General features: G+C 39.3%; 1 protein-coding gene and 1 long non-coding RNA gene across 4 annotated transcripts in view; both read left to right on the top strand.

Moving 5' to 3' along the window:
• The first annotated feature begins 5,185 nt into the window (after nucleotides 1-5,185).
• The window catches only part of LOC124344416 (cysteine and histidine-rich protein 1-like), a 115,482-nt gene continuing 100,622 nt past the window's right edge, over nucleotides 5,186-20,045 (top strand). For 2 of the 3 annotated variants that reach the window (XM_046797953.1, XM_046797954.1), the window contains exons 1-7: nucleotides 5,186-5,477; nucleotides 5,885-5,947; nucleotides 6,016-6,149; nucleotides 6,212-6,253; nucleotides 6,321-6,384; nucleotides 6,444-6,591; nucleotides 7,135-7,295. In XM_046797953.1, coding sequence (XP_046653909.1) covers nucleotides 5,256-5,477; nucleotides 5,885-5,947; nucleotides 6,016-6,149; nucleotides 6,212-6,253; nucleotides 6,321-6,384; nucleotides 6,444-6,591; nucleotides 7,135-7,295 — 834 coding nt within the window. In that variant the 5' untranslated portion in view covers nucleotides 5,186-5,255. Of the gene's footprint in view, nucleotides 5,478-5,884; nucleotides 5,948-6,015; nucleotides 6,150-6,211; nucleotides 6,254-6,320; nucleotides 6,385-6,443; nucleotides 6,592-7,134; nucleotides 7,296-8,022; nucleotides 8,226-8,323; nucleotides 8,952-20,045 lie in introns of those variants that run through there. The other variant, XM_046797952.1, reaches the window with a different exon arrangement.
• Nucleotides 12,809-18,356, top strand: LOC124344417. The gene is made up of 2 exons (XR_006919736.1): nucleotides 12,809-14,897; nucleotides 14,979-18,356. It is a non-coding gene; the product is annotated as an uncharacterized LOC124344417 (long non-coding RNA).

The following is a 20,045-nucleotide window of genomic DNA, read 5'->3' as shown; positions in this document are numbered from 1 at the left end:
TCTAAAACTTTTTCTTCTTGAATTGCTCTATGAATTTATTGATTCAATAGACTTGAAATGGTGTATTAGACACACATCCTTTAATAAAAAACAAATGGTTTTAACAAATGATATAAATATTATAGCAACTTCAAGTGGTGTGCTGTGCTGTGCCTGGATGAATTTCTTCTTGGTTCTATTTCATAAACATCATGGATGTTTTTATGAATTCATTGATTAAATTAACTTTAAATGATGTATTGGACAGTGATTTAGACATCCTGTAAGAATAAATTGCTTTGAATTAGCGAAACAATAAATATATCAAATTCAAATTCATTGAATTGGTGCTTCCCAGCTCGCCAAAGCAGTATTTTTGATTTTCTTCAACGCCAATGCAAGATATAGCTTGGCGAAGCTTGGCGAAGCTTGGCGAAGCTTGGCGAAGCTTGGCGAAGCTTGGCGAAGCTTGGCGTTTCTATAAATATTATAGAAACTTTTATCTCATAAAAGTGTTTTTCACAGTTCCTTAAAGATTTTCTATTAACCATTTTTCTAAAACTTTTTCTTCATGAATTGCTTTATGAATTTATTGATTCAATACACTTTAAATTGTGTATTGAACATCGATTAACACATCCTGTAATAAAGAAATGGTTTTAACAAGTGAAATAAATATTATAGCAACTTCAATCTCATAAAAGTGTTTTTTCGCAGTTCCTGGAAGATTTTCGTTGAACCATTTTTCTAAAACTATTTCTTCATGATTTGCTTTATGAATTTATTGATTCAATTCTTCTGAAATGGTCTATTGGACATCGATTAACACATCTTGTAATAAATAAATGGTTTTAACAAGTGAAATAAATATTATATGCACACTATGAAGATCTTAAAATCTTAACACGAAATTGTCAACAAAAAATGATTAAAGTAGATTTTCAAACATGAATAACTTTTGAAATCCTATGGGGTAATGGAATATTTGCCCCTCTACGTATTATGGACACTCCCTTGAAGGTTTAAAAGTTGAATTTTCGTTTAAGTAACGCGGATTTCGACCGTGGCACACTATGAAAATCCTGAAGTCCAAACACGAAAATGTCGACAAAAAATAATGAAAGTAGATTTTAAAACACGAATAACTTTTGATATCCCATTTGGTAATGGAATATTTTCCCCTCTATGTATTAAAGACACCCCTTTGAAGGTTTTAAAGTTGTATTTTTGTTTGGGTAACGCAGATTTCGACCGTGGCACACTATGAAAATCTTGAAATCGTAACACGAAAATGTCAACAAAAAATAATTGAAGTAGATTTTCAAACATGAATTACTTTTGAAATCCTATGGGGTAATGGAATATTTGCCCCTCTACGTGTTATGGACACTCCCCTAAAGGTTTTAAAGTTGAATTTTCGTTTGGGATTTCGACCGTGGCGAACTATGAAAATCTTGAAATCGTAACACGAAAATGTCAACAAAAAATAATTAAAGTAGATTTTCAAACAGGAATAACTTTTGAAATCCTATGGGGTAATGGAATATTTGCCCCTCTACGTATTATGGACACTCCCTTGAAGGTTTTAAAGTTGAATTTTCTTTTGTGTAACGCGGATTTCAACCGTTGCACACTATGAAAATCTTGTAATTGTAACACGAAAAATTAAAACAAAAATGATGAAAGTAGATTTTCAAACATAAATAACTTTTGTAATCCTATTGGGTAATGAAATAATTTCCCCTCTGCGTATTATAGATACTCCCCTGAAGGTTTTAACGTTGAATTTTCGTTTGGGTAACGCGGATTTCGACCGTGGCACACTATGAAAATCTTTAAATCGTAACACGAAAATGTCAACAAAAAATAATTAAAGTAGATTTTCAAACAGGAATAACTTTTGAAATCCTATGGGGTAACGGAATATTTTCCCCTCTACGTATTACAGGCACTCCCTTGAAGGTTTTAAAGTTGAATTTTTATTGGGTAACGTGGATTTCGACCATGGCACACTATGAAAATCTTAAAATCCTAACACGAAGGTCAACAAAAAATGATTAAAGTAGATTTTCAAACATGAATAACTTTTGAAATCCTATAGGGTAATGGAATATATTTCGCTCTACGTATTATAGGCACTCCCTTGAAGGTTTTAAAGTTGAATTTTTATTGGGTAACGCGGATTTCGACTGTGGCACACTATGAAAATCTTAAAATCCTAACACAAAAATTAATTAAAGTAAATTTTTAAACATGAATAACTTTTGAAATCCTATGGGGTAATGGAATATTTGCCCCTCTACGTATTATAGATACTCCCCTGAAGTTTTTAACGTTGAATTTTCGTTTGGGTAACGCGGATTTTGACCGTGACACTTAATGAAAATCTTGAAATCGTAACACGAAAATGTCAACAAAAAATAATTAAAGTAGATTTTCAAACATGAATAACTTTTGAAATCCTATGGGGTAATGGAATATTTTCCCCTCTACGTATTATAAGCACTCCCTTGAAGGTTTTAAAGTTGAATTTTGGTTTTGGAAACGAGGATTTCAACCGTTGCACACTATGAAAATCTTGTAATTGTAACACGAAAATTTAAAACAAAAATGATTAAAGTAGATTTTCAAACATAAATAACTTTTGTAATCCTATTGAGTAATGGAATATTTTCCCCTCTTCGTATTATGGACACTCCCCTGAAGGTTTTAAAGTTGAATTTTCGTTTGGGTAAAATGGATTTCGACCGTGGCACACTATGAAAATCTTGAAATCGTAACACGAAAATGTCAACAAAAAATAATTAAAGTAGATTTTCAAACATGAATTACTTTTGAAATCCTATGGGGTAATGGAATATTTGCCCCTCTACGTGTTATGGACACTCCCCTAAAGGTTTTAAAGTTGAATTTTCGTTTGGGATTTCGACCGTGGCGAACTATGAAAATCTTGAAATCGTAACACGAAAATGTCAACAAAAAATAATTGAAGTAGATTTTCAAACATGAATTACTTTTGAAATCCTATGGGGTAATGGAATATTTGCCCCTCTACGTGTTATGGACACTCCCCTAAAGGTTTTAAAGTTGAATTTTCGTTTGGGATTTCGACCGTGGCGAACTATGAAAATCTTGAAATCGTAACACGAAAATGTCAACAAAAAATAATTAAAGTAGATTTTCGAACATGATTTAACTTTTGTAATCCACCCGTACGCGACAGATAGCTTAAAAGTACTTGTTTCAGCTTAGAAAAATGGAAAAAATCCCTTGTTTACTAAAAACTTAGTAAGCTTAACTTTGCAACACACAGAACCGTGAAAAATATAAGCTAAACATAGCTTTCCCGTGGTGAGCTAAGGATTGCTATTTTTTCTGAAGCTTTATTCAGCTTACTCTCATCTATCCTAGAAAAAAAGGGGAAAATAAAGAAATGGCGCGCGCGCACCTTTCTCTAAGCTTAACTTAGCTAACTTTTATATTTCTATGCTTTTTCGTAAATTCTGGGTCACCTATCCAATTGGTGATGTGATGAGGGGTTGCTGCATTCCTTGTTGATGGTCTCCGTTGGTACTGTTGTGGCATCATCTGATACGATTTAAATTCCAATAATGAATACTATCGAAATTACACCGAATATATTTTTCTCTTCTCTTCTTTTTCTCTTTCCCTTAATCCTTTTAATGCATCGTTATCACTTATTAAAATTACCTTTAGCTAACATTGTTTTTATTGAATATATTACTCGATGTATATTTAGCCATTAGTTGATATGGCTTGCATGTGTTTATGAAAAATACTTGCAATTTATATACATATTTTGTTTTTATTCATAGAAAAAAAGCGCAGGGTATATCCGTAAGAAATTAGACTATAAAATAGTCAATTTATCGGTAAAAATAAATTTAACATTATAGAATCTAGATTAAGAGAGCAGATGATGTACACATTGACTGCAGCATGCTGATTGCCTGATTATTAATAAAGAGAAAAGTTAGCTGTTTTCGGCTGTTTTCAGCTTATATAATCATTACTTTTCTAATCATATCATAGAATAAAGCTTAAATTAACATAAGAATTACATAGCATAAAATCAGAAAGAAAATGTTAGCTGTTTTCAGCTTATTTTTTCCTTAGATTTTAAAACGAAAGCTTGCCCAAGCTTTTATTTTCATTACTATTATTATTTCAAGCGATTTCAAGTATTTTTAAGGTGAATCAAAACCTAGGAAGAAAAAGTAAAAGTAAGTTCAAGCTTACTAACAAAAGGTATGATCTGAGTTTAAGTCTGCCTGGTAAAATAAAAGTAATTTTCAGCTGAATAAAGCTTGACATAAAACATTATCGACGGAATAAAAAAAATCTAGCTACGTCAAGCAAAACTAACCTAACTCTTGGGCTACTATGTACAATATAAGCTAATGTAAGCTAACCTAAGCTTGGGAAACGGGGAAAAAAATAAAAAAGTACTTTTAAGCTATCTGTCGCGTACGGCCGTACGGGCACCGAACCATGGTGTATTAGTATGGTGGGGGAACTTATGGTTGGAATCGGCTATCTCGGCTGAAGCCATTGGTCACCTATGATCAGCGCTGCCTGGTGGACAATTGGGTGAACTATGAGCTATAAACGGTTTGAAAATTTTCTAAGTCCGATTCCACTTTGCTTATGTACTTATAAAGCTATAAAATCGTAAAAAATGAGTCAATAACAGTAATTAAGTATTATTTTCCAGCTTAAATTATTTCAAAATTAATAGACAACAAATATGAAAAAAAAAGAAATAATGTAATTGGGATTTGAACCTTTCTTCCTATGAGTCGTAGCTTGAGACGCTAACCACTGCGACAATCGGTTGATGTCTGCACTCGAAAATGTTAAATATGTATACTATTTTACAGACGAATTATTTTACAAAAGATTAGTATTTTGGTTCATAGAGGGCACTGACAATAGCCGACCAGCCCTGCAATTGGCTGTTAAGAATTTTTACTTTTCACTAAGCTCCGCCTCTTGTCCGGAAACTGGCTTCATTCGAGATAGCCGATTCCAACAAAAGTTCCCCCACCATACTAATACACCATGACCGAACTGACTGAAGGACCTACACGGCTGTAAGCCCCTCCCCATTACGGGGCGGAGATTTCAAAATTCACGATTTTTGGTTAAAATACGCGATCTACCGGCCACACGACAAACGTACACAATATACCGCGGCCCAGAATCCCTTCGGAAAACTAAACAACGGTTCACAACAAAAGAACACAAATAGGGCGATGGCCGACGTAAATTTAGCTAGCTCAAGTGATGTCGTCATCGAATCAAGAGATTCTATCGAAACAGGAAACGAAGCTTTCGAACCAGCTTCAAAAAAGCAGCGTAAAGAAGAAAATAACGTTGAGAAAACTAAAAACGCAGATGAAAGATTAGAAACTCGACTAGGGGGCATTTTGTGTTGTTCCGTGTGCCTGGATCTGCCTTCGAGCGCAGTATATCAAGTGAGTTATTTTCTCCATAAGGTCATCATTTCGACTTTTACTCAAAATGGCTGCACCTTCCTGATGTTAAATATCCTCTGATCTGTTATTCAATGGGGGAAATATTATCTGCATACCGGGAACAACTTATTTGTCTTATTGTCTGTCATGGTGTTCCAAACCCTACTTCTTCGTCCTTTTTGTCTTACCACAGGGGCATAGCTATTTTGTAACTTTGTCTTGAGCCCCATTTACATGGTTTCGTTTAAATAACCTTGCTGTTTATTAAAGCCAGGTTTTAGTAAGGCTTGATAATAGTTTTAATAATTTTGGTTTAACTCACTTATTCATAGGTTTAAAGATGAAACTAACCCCTTACAAATTACTTATTAGTAAACAAAATTTTTATTATATTTCTTTATTTTCAGTGCTCTAATGGACATTTGTCATGTGTTGGTTGCTTTAACCATCTGCTAGCAGATGCTCGTATGGTATGTTGAGTTTGTTACAAGTTAAAAGAAATGTAATTGAGGAATTGCATTATTGTTTCCAATTCTAGAGAGATGAGACTGCAACATGCCCCAACTGCCGCACAGAAATCAGTAAAACTTTGTCCTCCAGAAATTTGGCTGTTGAAAAAGCTGTTTCTGAGCTTCCAGCACAATGCCGCTATTGTTCAAATGAATACTCTAGGTAAGTTTACACTATTTAATGTGTGTATATATTATGTATTAATAATTCCTTTCTGTTGACAGAAACACTGTTGAGAAACACGAAAAGGAACTGTGTGAGGAAAGGTATTAAAGTTACAGCATTGAAATTGAAAGGAATTTAAAATGTATTTACACTAAACATACAATTCAGGACAACTATGTGCAAATTTAGTCGGATTGGTTGTCAGTGGCGTGGTCCATTCCACGAAGTCGTGGTAAAGTCGTTATTTACAGCAAAATATTTTGAGTTAATAATGCATTTTTGTTCAAACAGGTTCATGAATCTGTCTGTGTTCACCCACACAGAAGTGGTGGTGAGCTAATGGAATATCTTCTCAATATGGATGGAAATCACCAGGAAGAGAAAAAACTCTATGGAACTTTGTTTGATTTGCTATCATTCGAAAAAATTGCATTCAGTGGTAATTCATAGTTAAAATAAGTGATCCGTCTAAATTAAATTTTTTTATAGTCGGACTTATAGCTAAATTTCGTTTAATAACTCTTCAGCCCTAGCCATTTTCTTTTTTAAAGGCATTATTTTCTTCTTTCGATAAAGTCTTACGTTAAAATGGCGAAAAAGAGCTTAACTTGTACATTTTCAGTTACCTAGTACGCAATGCTGACTTAAAAATGAACAAAAGAAATGGTTACTTGAACCGGTTCGTAAAAAGGAAAAGTAGAATCGAGGCGATAGAAAGTGCAAAATAGATGCAAGCGAGAAGAGCGTAACGTTCTCATGAAAGTTTCATTGCCATTACAGCAGAATCTCGTCCAATGTCAAGTATTCGGTTCTTTAAAGCCACAATAGAAAGGTTGTCGGTGGTTGTTCTAAGTTGATCCTGTATTAAATAGTGGTCCCAAGAAAACCTTCATTCAGATTGTAGTTTCCAATTTCCCAATTATTTTTAAGCTAATTTAGCATGATTTATGTTTTCTAACTATTTAAAATTTGTAATTTTTAGACGTTCAGTTAAAACCGTATCGAACTGACGAGTTCATTCATAAATTGTACTATGAAACCAGCCGGTTTTATGCCTTCAGCCACCAGTGGGTAATCAAAGCACGCATCAACGCAGACCAAAAGGATCCTACTCAATCATCGGAACGTGGAATAAGTTATCAGGTACCGGTTTATCGTATATTAAGTACTATTAATCGTGAATAGTTAAGACTATAATTGAAACGGAGGAGCCAATTTGCTTGGTTGGGCTCTATGATGATCAATCCTAGTACTGAGTTGTTTTCGAGAGAGACTTACTGAAGTTTTGGATGAAGCATGTGTCACGCTACAGGACCATATGTATTGAAGTAATCAAACGACTTGGAGAATTGCAATCGTGATCAACAGTCGTTGAACCAACAGTTGAGTAAAGAGCATTGTGCTTCACTTGAGGATAAAAAAAATTGAGACTCCAAGAAATCGTTGCGAGTGCATTGTACTCTGGCCTGAAACACACAGCCCTATATCCTATCTCCACGCGTGTCGAGGATTGGATAACGCAATTTTAATGCGGGCAATCGTTTCAATTTTGAAGCCAAGAGAGAGAACGATGGAGAGTTTCAGTCAAGAGTGTGTCCAAAAAGGAAAGAAAACAAGTTTATGAAAGACATTTGAAGGATTATATCGTCATCACAATTTCGGCGAATTCTACGGTTGCACAACTGACAATTGCTGGGTGGCGTGATTTGACTTAGTTAAAAATAGGCCAAAATGTGCAGAGGTGGCGGCACTGACGACGGTCGATGGTTCTATTTCTTTTTTCCAAGCTGTCGAGGCGCATCGATCCATCTCCGTATACCGTGACACTTGGGTTCCTTAATAACGCTTATATTTGTTATGCTTTTTACAGTTAATATTGAAATCAAAAGCCACCAGTCCCATCACACTTTACTTTCTCATGCTACGTGGACCATTTGGGGAAATGCAAGTTCAACCCAAAATCTATCATTTCGAGTTTTCCGAATCGAATTGTGAAAGCCCGTTGGTGGCCTTCCCACTTACAGATTCAGCTGAATGCAACAAGGTTCTTTCGGGCAAAGCAATCAACTGCCGGTTCGTATATAATGCGATAAAAATGGGGCTTGATGATCTTGAGGCTCGCTCCGATTTGGTTACGTCGAGTCTATCTTTTCATTTTTCTCTATCAACAGGTTGATCATGTTTATGTGTCCCAAATGAAACAGGGGTTGACCCTTATGTTTTCTGGTGTGGCATATTTTGGCCAAAAATTGAAAATCGGATTCGTGCGCATCTGTTCGTCGTAGCATAGATACTTTAGACGGAGAAAGGGAGTGGAACCGAAAATCTGTTGCGCTCAGGATTTCTTGATCTCGACAACAACCATTTATTATACTTTTTGTAGTCTTTTAGCGTCTTCTGCTGAATTTTAAATTCTCCGGGATCCACTCTTCCAACTCTTTACCTCATGCGAGCAAGACCAACGTATCTTGACGTTCTTATTTTTATTTTTGCGCATTATTATTATTTTGTCTAACATTTCTTTTGCGAACACATTTTTCTTTTTTTTTTATAAACAAATTTTTATATAGCAAACGTACATATAAGAAAACAAATTTATTCGAAGAAACACAGAAAGGACGTAGAGCTGAAATATAGTATGATTTAGTGATTTGTAACTTTGTATTGATTTAATGATCAATTTTCTCACAGTACCACAGTAAAAATATCCCACCTTTTTTTAGGGTTGGTTCAGCTCTCGACTGCCACCTATAAAAGGAAAACAAAAGACAAAGAATCAATACATATGTTTTCAGGCGATGATTAAAGCGCATTGCATTGTGTTGTTTCCTTGTAGGAGAGGAAGAGATGGATGTGACACGTTCTGCTCTTTCGGTAAGAAAATATTTATAGTAAGTTGAGCAAACCGACGTCCTCGTCTCGACGCATAAAGGTTGTATTTAACACTTTGGGCTCAACTTTTGTGTTTTGCCAAATGTTCCATTCCATTTGGTCAGCATTGGCAGCCGGCAAACGGAAAACAACGTCAATCGTGAATAGGTGCCAAGCATGATGCAAAGAGAATAACTGTGCTGTTGTTGCTTCACCGTTGAATTATTGATTCGATTATTTTTTTTTTTTCTCCCTCGACAGCCTGGAATAGCGTACTTCTAGGAACCTTCGATGACGTTTGTTTACCATCACACTTTGACAAGAGTTTTTTTTTTTCTCTCCCCGAGTTTGAAGAATGATGAGTGCACGACCAAAGAATGGGCACTGTCAAGTGAAGCTTTGCATTTTTCAAACATTTTACCGTCTCCTTTTCTCTACCCTTCACTTTTTACTAAAAAAAACTTTTGTAGTGTCGATGTCTCCCTGGCTTCGCTCTCTGTGTCTTGTTATTCATCCAAAGCAAACACGAGACGATGAGTGTACGGTATTATAGTTGCAAGTTGTTTTTCTTTTCTTAAATTTCTTTGTAGGTGTATGCACCGAAACATCCCACGTCACACAAATTAATTTGAATAGTCAAAACACACTTGTGTAGTCTCCGTTTGTGTATGTGTTATATCCTTCAGGTTCATAGGCAAGCGTGCGTCGACGTGTGCGAGCGTGATGGGCGTAGTCGAAGCAAAAAGAACAAGACACACACACACAGCGTGACGGGAATAATCTATTTGCTACTCGACAGCATTTTCGAACGTGTTTTCTTTCTAAAACTTACATACGTGTAGTATAGATCTCCCACGACTAATGCGCCAGCGGATCGATTCCAGTCTATTTTGAATGACGTATTTCATTTGCGTGCATTTCATCTTTCACAAGTTATTCAGACAAGAAAGAACTGGTCGAGAGAGAAATTTATTCAAACTGCTTGAATTTACTTTTAGATTGCATTTGAATCCGTACCTTCATTCAATCTGTTTTTACTTTGTTTTGTTTGCTGTATTTTATCCCGTTTTATTTTATTTTTTCTTCTCTTAAGGCATGTTGAAAAGTATTAAATTCAACTTGAGATCGAGAAAGATGAAGCTTCTTGATCGAATGGGCGTAATTACCGTTTTCTCCCAGCAGTTGACTGGGAACGGAGACATCATCCTCTCCGGATTTCAAAGAAGGACTGAGAGAGAAAGAGATAGACGATGTTCTGACTGAGGTATTATTCATTTATATTTTTTTTTCTTCTTCTTCTTCTTCTTATCAAATCGCTCTCTACTGTCCCCGGAAGTCGTCCAGAGTAGCATAGCGCGAACCGCACAAACAGTTGGGCGGATCTTGGGCGTTTGATTTCTGCGAGTCTTGCCCTGAAATCGCTGCGCTCTCGTATAAAGTGATGCGGATCAAACGAAATGTAATAAAGAAGTTCACTCTACTCGGGGATGTAGTATTGCCCTGCATTATTCTCTATTTGCAATGCGGGGAGGTGCGTGCGTAGGTCACTTGATTTCACGGGCCGAGGAGACGTAATAGCGCAGAAAGGGGGGGGGGGGGAGCAGGAAGAGGAGGAAGGAAAGTGTCGAACATAAAAATGTAAGCCCAGATGGCTCCAATTTACGAGCAGTACTTGAAGACGGGAGAGGACGGTGAAAAACAGTGCGCTCCGCATGCAACTGGCACGTCATTGCTCCAATGTTTTTTGGAGGGGAGTCGACCCAGTCCCATCACTCTTTTTTCCCCTTTTTCTTCTTTTCCCTCTTTTATTTTTTGGAGTATGCCAGGCCAAAAAGTTTGTGGACGTTCCCTTCGAAGCTATATACAGAATATACACCCAGCACTCTGGTCGTAAAAAAAAACTAAACATAATGAGGCAGCGTTATAAGGTGTGCGTGTGTGGGCCAATATGAAATACTACGGTCTCCAATTGGACTAAAGATCCTCTTGATGGCTCTTCTTACGACTTAAGCTCTAAACGCTTTCTCTTTAACCTTGTCGGTTGCGTCATTTCGCTCCAGTAGAAGCTGCACCGCACGTATAGTCTAATGCCTGGGCGGCTCTATAAGGAGAAGGAAGAAGCTTAATGAAAGCAGTCAGAGTATTATAATGTCTGCAATCTTGATGGTGATGGTGGTGGAAGAGCCAAAGCCTCTTCTCCTTTTGTCTTCTCCCAGTCTCCCCATCAAATTTGTTTTCAAGCCGGAAGATAATGATAAGCCCATTTTTCTCTATAATCAGTCCTGTACTACCCCCAGCCAATCCATAAACTCACGGTTTTTATATGTCTGTGTGGCGTATACGCGCGTACGAGATGAGACTTTTCTATGCGTTCAGAGTGGAAGCAACTATTCGATTTCGACTTGTTTTCGTTGTATACCTTTTTTCGTCTTCTCGGATACAGAAAATTGTTTCCCAACGTTAAGAGAAATGGGCCTTCAGCTGCTGGATAAATTGTCGATTTTTATTTTATTTTTCTTAACGAGAAACTTCTTTAATAGCAAGTTGCGCTCTATGGCGTCTGTGAGGGGAAGCGACCGATCGGGGAGTTTTCGAACTTGGCGATCTCGTGCCATATAACCGCTGCCGTTTTCCCACGTCTTTGCCTTTCCGTGCCTGAGTTTTTTTATTTTTTTTTATTATTATTTTTTTTTGTTGTAATAAATTAATTACAAAAGTATTTTTTCCCTACTAATTCTCAGTTCTCCCGTTGAGGGGAGGGGGGGGTGGTAATGGTAAACGGGAAAAACCTTCGTCGAGTCCCCCCGATTTAATTTATTTCACATTTATTCCTTTTTTTTCGAGAAAAATAAAAATTGAAGGTGTCGTAAAATAAATTGTAACCCGTTTTTTCCAAGAAAAAAAAGAGAGAGAGAGAGAGAGAGAGAGAGAGAGAGAGAGAGAGAGAGAGAGAGAGAGAGAGAGAGAGAGAGAGAGAGAGAGAGAGAGAGAGAGAGAGAGAGAGAGAGAGAGAGAGAGAGAGAGAGAGAGAGAGAGAGAGAAATAAATAAATGTAATCCCCCTTCCTCTAGCCCTGACGTAATTTCGCATCCAGGGACGGGCTAGAAAAGTGAGTTACCTTCAATCACATTTTTATAGTTGTTCGAGGCGTTTCTAGATATATTTTACCCCGCTACTCTCGCCTGTCCGTTTGTGTGCGCATAATATACAGCATGACTAGTCGTTAAATGCATCGAATGTCTTGGGGCTTTCACGCTCACGAGGCAAACTGCCCTCCCCTTCTATGCAGGGCAGTTTCGGCTTGTAATAACTGCAGTCGTTCCAGTACAAAGCGATCATTAAGAAGAGGAAGGACTGCGAAGGGAAAGAAACAAAAGCAAATGACAGGGGAACTTTGTCTACTGACCATATTGACTATACAATGCACAGAAAAAAAAAGAAGAGAAAATGGGGGAGAGAGAGAGAAGAAGAAGGCATAACAATTTATTAAATTTTCCAACTGGCCAGAAAACCCCGTCATTAGCGCTACATCACACGAAAGGGTTCGTCATCGTTCTCCCTCGCGTCCTTATTCCTTTGGATGTTTTTGTTAGAATGTCGTTGTGACCACAGAAATTGGATTGGCCACCAGAGAACATCAATCCTTTTCTCCCCGAGAAATAGGGCCAAGCAGCAACAGAAGAAGGAAAAACATTACTTCGTTACTCATTTCCTCTCCCTCGGCCCCTGTCTGCCCGACGTAATGATCCGCACAACTCTCTTCCTCACTCATTCAAAGAGAGAGAGAGAGAGAGAGAGAGAACTAAAGTAATTTACCCATCCCCCCCCCCACCCCCCGAACCCCCCAAAAAAATAGATCGCTGGAAAGGAACTTCTTTTTCGCCTTAATAAAACTTTCTGCTGTGCTGTAGAGTCGCCGGCCATTATTGTCGAGCCGTATCTAAGGAGATATTACGAATTGAAGTCCGGTGGACGCGTTGCGTGACAGAGCGGGTTCGTTGCGGGGTTCCCGAAAAGAATCCATAGCGGATACAATCGAAGCCGGATCAAATCGGCCATCGGCTGATTTGGTCGTGTTGGGAGGAGGGGGGAAGCCCCCTACGAAGAAATAATAAGTGTGATGGCGTTGGCTGTATGGATTACCCAATTCATTAACCTTATCTATTAGATGTAGTAGCGCAAGCTCAAGAATATATATCTAAACGCATTCAGGGGATATAGAGTACACGTCAGAGGGTTTACAGGGGGAAAGGAAACAACTTGGCAGACATGGGCCAAAGTAAGTAATGAGCTTCGCTACATATAGAGACTAAGGAAAACACGGAGACAGAGAGAGAGAGAGAGTGCAAGTTGATTGACGTTGTGACCAGTTTCTATGACATCGCCAAGTGGAGCGACACTATACATCAGCAACTGTGCACGATGGATTTCGCTTCGGTGACCACGCGCGCGCCCCCCGCTCTTCTCTTTTTGGGGGGCTGATTCAGCGTCGTCGTCGTCGTCGTCTCCCAGGGCTGCTGCTCTCTCCCAATGCGTCATGTCACGCGGAGGCGAGAGAGTAGCACAGTAGCAGCAGCAAAGCAGTAAGGAGAGAGTCTAAGGGAAAAGCTGATGATGACAGACCCCCGTCCCCGTCCCCCCCTTTTCCCCAAGAGCTATTGTGAAACGTCCAAAGAGAACTCCAGGAAACATGGTAATTGCGCTAGACTCCACCTACCATCAAACCCCCCTTTACGACCGAGTTGCCCTGACAGTAGCTGAATACAATCTACGTTAGTTACTGTCATGTAATTGGTTCTCATCTCGATTTTTTGTTTCTTGCGCTGGACAGAAAAAAAAGGAGAGGAACTATTGTTTACTGTACTATAGTTTAATCTCGACACACGACAACCAGTGGCCCTGAATAGGGAGGGAATCACAATCAGTTGAAGCGATTTCAACGCTTGTTCTTATAATATTCCTGGAATCGGAAATGTTATTGTTCAAAGTCAAGACAAACACAAAACACAAAAAATAAAAATTTCCTTTTGCCTGTAGGCGTGGGCGATGCTCACAATCGTACCTCGACGTTACGCTCGACTCCAAACGCCGTTGACATTGAGCTCTATCAAAAGCTTATTTTTTCTTTTTCTTTATTTTCTTTTTTTTTGATTCATATTTCTTTTATATTCTCTTGGCCTTCTCTCCCTTTTTTTCGTATTATGTTTTGGGTTCTTTTATTTTCTAATATCCTGGGAAGTGAGAATCAGAGTGACGACGACGAGTTTCCAGAAGAGATGAACCGCAGTCACGCCAATTGCATATTGCTTCAGCGTTAAGGCTTTTTCTCAAACTCTTTTAACATTCGTTGCTGGGCCATCACGATGACGTGATGGAAAAGGTTTTCTTTTTCTTTTGCTTATATATATTTTAGTTGTTATTTTGTTTTTTCTCTCTTCTTCCCTCCCGACTTTCTTTAACGTTCTCTTTCGTTAATCCCGCTGGCCTCACGACATCGCAACGCACTTCCGCCAGACGAGATTCTTTCTTCTTTTTATTTTCTTTGGTTTTTTCTTATTCTTCTTTTTTAGACATTGTAAATACAGCATGATTTCCTCTCTGTCTGCCTCTTAGACTGTTTCCCTAATGAAAGGTTTCTCACACCGACAGCGTAGCAGCTCGACTTGCGCGAGAATTAACTGGCATTAGCTCTAGGATGAACGTGATTTTGCTCCTCTCTCCGTCGGCGTTCTTCCTCCTCCAACTCGCGCGTCCGCGTCCGTTGCCTCCGGCTTTCAGTAGTCTACACGATCGATCGGCCTCTCCTCTCGTTCGCTTGATATTTAGCCTTCGCCAACATGTTTTCGATCAAGAGAGAGAGAGAGAAGGAGAAAGGTAATAGCACTGCTGTACATACAAGACCTCGTGAATTGTTATTACTCTTCCACTTTCTCCCCCTCGATCGATCCTCACCAGTCGCTCCTCTTTGTAGGTCCCGTTGTATGTGCATGGGACCGCTTTGCGGGGAGATCTTTTCTCCCCGTAGTTTGGATCTCATCGACTAGTAGCCGAGGATTGACGTGATAACATTCGGGAAACGAAAGAAGAAGAAGGTCGAAAACCAAACTCTTGAAAATGTAACCGGGGGGTGGTCTGCTGTATAAATAGACGACACCGCCTTCTTATATTCCCCTCCTCTCCACCGAATAGATAAAGCCCGAATCGAAAGGACCCCACTAGATCCAGAAAGTCAATATATATTTGGGTACGTGACGATACGATTGAAAGACGAGATCTCCAAATTATATCTGCTCAAAAGGGCAGAGAGAGAGACGATGAAATGTCGGCCGCCGTGTGTGTGTGCTGTGTGTATCTATTCTGTTGTAAAACACACACACATCATCCCTCTAGACATTTGCCTCAAATGCGCTCTGATGTGTTGTGCCACTCTCGCTTGTATATTATCCTATCGCCGGGTACAGGCCAAAATCGATTGACGTTTATTACTTTAGCCAACCCGAGTTTTTTATTTCTTTTTTTCATTTTTGGTCGCTCATGGCTGTTTTTTTCGATCCTTTTTTTTTCCTTTTTTCTGTCCTCGTGTGTGTGTACAGTGTACACGTTTGCCCTAGTACATCCATCCGGGGGACCTTACTATTTCCGATAAGGGTGAATAGGAAGGGACCCCCCAAAAAAAGAGGAAAAGATACATCGTGAGTTTATTGAATTTGTCCTTATTCTGAGCCCGAGGAGCGCAGCAGTCACTATACTAGCAAATAACTTCATTGGCGTCTAACTTGACTGGACGGAGTCATTCAACCGTCTCCCTATGGAAAAGGGAATTGGTTATACGACACTGGAGACGTCCGACACAAAAATTGGAAAAAGGAATTCAATCATCGCCGGGCGCAATTCTCCCGTTTTCAATTCAGCAGTCGGGTGAGGAGGATGAGGCATGTCAACGCCCAAGTTTGTTTTTTTCCTCCCCTACCTTCCGCCAATAACATTCGATTTAACTTGTAGGCCTAACACACCAACAACCATCATTGAAAGGAAAAAAAAAGGGAAACAAGTTGATCTTTTTTGTTGTTGATGTTTCCTATTTTTGGGTTATTTTGTCGTTTCAAATGATTCAAGTAATATTTGAACCAACTAAACGATTTAAAATTATAGTCGAAAAAGGTAGGCGCTTTTCATTTGATCGGAACGAGAAATAAAATCACTGTCACATCCCGTTGAACGAAAAATGTGTACGCGGCGCCAAGGGAAATGAAAAGGTTCAATTATGTGAATGATGACATTTGCTGTCGACTAAATAATCACGGACAAGACGATTTCCTGGTTCCTCTTTTTTATCTCTCTCTCTCTCTTCCCTATACCACCCCCGCATCTTGCGGCTCAATTCTTCCACAGGAGAGAGAAAATAAAATTCTTTCACGGTCGTCTTCCAAGGGGGTTGGTTAAGGAGATACAGTATGCCCGGAATGAATCAAACCGTGACGTGTTTTCAAAACTTTATTGAAAAATGCCAGGGCGGATATGAGCGGATTGAATAGGGAAAAAAAGGTAACCGAGTCTACAGCTCGCAGTGTGGGGTGCCTGGACACATTTCAAATGAATTCCATCGCGGTTGATGATGACACTATCAAAAAAAAGTCTCTTGTTGCTTCCCTCCCCGTACAAGAAAAATATAATAAACTTATTTGGTGGCGAAAGAAAAAGTGAACGTGCATGTCTAGAGACTGCTGATGTCATCTCGATGACTTGTCTCCATGCTGCAATCGCAAGGAGATATCCTCCTCTTATTCAACCTGTTCACAAAAGCGCAACGACGGGATTATCGATCGATAAGAAGGGGAGCAAAAAAGAAACCGATAAATTAAAATGAATAATTGGATGGATGAAAAAAAAACCTTTGACGAGTTAACAGTTTTCTGCGAGGACAAAATGGGAAAAACCCGAGGTCGCGTGCTAGTGTGTATATGTCCAAACGCAAGTCCAGCATATAGCGTTGCTGCTGCTGCTGGCCCAGATGGCCGATGTCACGAAAGCTCCGGCTCTTTTTTTTTCGTCTATTTACTACCCCCAGGCCCCAGCTTATATGATGTATTCGTCAATTATCGTACACGACGCCGTAGAGAAAAAAAAGAACATTGCTCATGGCGACGTATTGGGCAATAATAGTCGATGATTCAAAGCTGCTGCTGGTGTACATAGTCTCGTAAAATCGTGTGCACATATCACTTGTGTAAGAGAGCTTGGAAAAGAAGAAGAAGAATGTGCCGGTCCCATTGAAACGCTTTTTTCGTGTGAAAACTCTTTTGTAAAAAAGAATAACAAAAAACAAAAAAGAAGAAGGTGGGCAAATATGGCGGCGGTGCACGCCAACCGGGACGAAGAGTAATACCAGTGTCCACCGAAATACAATGGGCGCTCCCTGATGGATAGACCGACGATTATCCTACCGAATTCGTCCGGTGAAGAACCGTAGAGAGCATGGGTTACTTGTGTGAAAACACACACCAAGCGAGAGAAAGAGAGAGAGAAGACTATCGCGACGCTATACACACGATCGGCGGTTTGACGTAATTAACCACACGCGTTTGGTTTGGGTAACCCATTTTGGGGTATACCACCAATGTGTATCGCTTGTGACTATTGTTGTTGTTGCCTACCGTTTTTTTTTTTCTTTTCCCTCGACCACTAGAATTAAAGGCGTGCCTACGATACTTTGCATATTTGTTCTTCTTTCTTTTTCAAGCGAATTCCGAGACAAAAACAAGAGCTACGAAAGTATCAGGCCTCCCGTATTTTACGTCCAGCAACATCGACACGTAACATATAACTGGTCTTTTGGATAGTTGTTGTTGACTGTTGAGAACTAGCTCTTATCTCTTCCAGGGGGCTTGTTCAATTGCCTCGGCAATTACTGGACTCGAGGCCAGTAGCCACGAAAGAAAAAAAAAACGAAATCCCCACAAAAATTACATATCTTTATAGATTAGAGAGAGAAAAAAAGAAAAAAACAGAGGAGAAGGTAGTGGATAAATAATAACACGTAACGCTCTTCTCTACTCGGTTCTGGTTCATACAAGCAAGAGAGAATAAGGGTGTAAATATAAAATAACCTTGAACTCGACCCCCTTTTTTTTTTACTTCTCCCTATGTATATATCTCAGTCCGGATGCAAAGAGGAGAAGAAATACGGCCGCGGGACTTGCGTAAGAACGTATCTACACATACATATATATAATATATACATAGCTACACAAAAGAGTATATGTTAACTACTTGGCCTTCCTCCTGCTGGTGTGTGTCCTCCACGTCTGAAATGTGTAATTACCGGTCGAAAAAGAAAAGGAAAAAATACTAGTTTTTCTCCTTTTTTTTTTTTTTTCTTCTTCTTCTTCTTATTTTATTATTGTTATTTGCCCGGAGACTGGGCACGACTGTTATCAGCTTGCACCAAATGAGACGGAAGAACGTTTGTGTTGTAACTTTTCCTTCTGATTGCTCCATCGTCGTCGTCGTCATTTTGTTTTCGTGTTTAGGTGTTATGTTTCTTCTTCACCACGAAATTTTCTTGATAGTAATAGCCTCGTATATTTTAAGGAAAGGCGCAATGGCGCAACTAGGGAATTTATTTTATTTGTTTTTTTCATTTTCCGTGTCTCTCGGATTCATCCGGAATTTGAAATGATAGCGCCTTTATATTATACCTGAGAGAAATGGCGACAGCGGTTGTATTTCATCGATATGTTCGCAAAGAAAAAAGCAAAAGTTTCCCCATTTTCTTTTGAGCTCGTTTTATTTTACATTCGGCTGGGGCAATTACATCTTGGTTGACCTGTCAAACCCGGATGCCACATCGTCCAACGGCATGTGACATGACGGATGACACGACACTCTTCTTGTTGTGTATATGGCAGCAAATGCCGGGGAGACCACCACCATTCAAGTTCTATTTTTAATCTCATCTCTTTTAGTTCTTTTTTAAAAAATAATTAAAAAAAAAAAACCTTCTTATTATTTCTTCTTTGGATCCGTTTTTCTAAAAAGCTTGTTATTTTTTTTCTCCTCTCCTAAATTCTTTTGTAGCCTATTATTATTACTTGAATGGATCTCTGAGTCATTCGTTTTCCTCCTCTTTTTTTCCCCTTCTTCGTGAATTCTTCTCCGTTGGAATTGATAAATCGGTTCGAAACGACATAAAAGGTTTGATCAATGAGGAACTGACTTTTCCCATTTTTTTTTCTTCTTCTTCTTCACTGGCAAAGGACGTCCGAAAAAAGGGGGAGGGATAGTAAAAAAAAAAAAAAAAGGGAGGGGGGGCTCTCAGATATTGATTCGATTGTGATGATTTCTGACTGACGACCGGCGGGATTCACCCGAGCGCGAACGAGCAGTAAATCTTTGTCGACGAAACCGAGCAACCTCCTTCTCCTCCTCCTCCCCTTCCCTTGATCTTTTGTCGCCATTGTGTGTGTGTGTGTGTTACGTTCGTGTATCTCTGAGCTGTGTGTGTGTGTGTGCTAGACTGCGTCGTGCAGCAGCCAGTGCCAGCCGGACGGAAAGAACGGGGAAAAAAAAAAAAGTTGAGAGATGTTATAAGAGGCAACGGGGCCTTGCGCTCGGCTTAAATGCATTTATCACTCGATTTGTCGGGAGCCAATGTTGTCGGGAGCAAACACACACACACACTATATCGCATTGTCTGCGCCCGCTCTATTGTCGCTGCGTTTATGCGTGTGAGAGAGTTGGGGGGGGGGGGGGGCCGCTGCCGCCGCCGCCGCCGTTATACGGAACTAATAGTCGGGATCAAAGGGAATTTAGTTAGGAGGGGGGTTAGAGTTGTAAAGGGAGAGGTGGTGAATATTACATGCAAAAAGGAAATAATGGTGGCGGTGGTGGGGACGAGCGGAAGAAGAGAATGGAGGTACTATGGCAACATTGATTCATTTTTTTATCCCCCCCCCCTCCTATGTATGTGTGTGTGTGTCATGAAATTGAAGGGGGGGAGGTGGCCCGATCGTCGCCAGAACA

Source organism: Daphnia pulicaria, chromosome 6 (genome assembly GCF_021234035.1).
Source record: "Daphnia pulicaria isolate SC F1-1A chromosome 6, SC_F0-13Bv2, whole genome shotgun sequence".
Taxonomy (NCBI): Eukaryota; Metazoa; Arthropoda; class Branchiopoda; order Diplostraca; family Daphniidae; genus Daphnia; species Daphnia pulicaria.
Note: the sequence above shows the minus strand (reverse complement) of the source record. Positions and strands in the feature narration are given on the sequence as shown.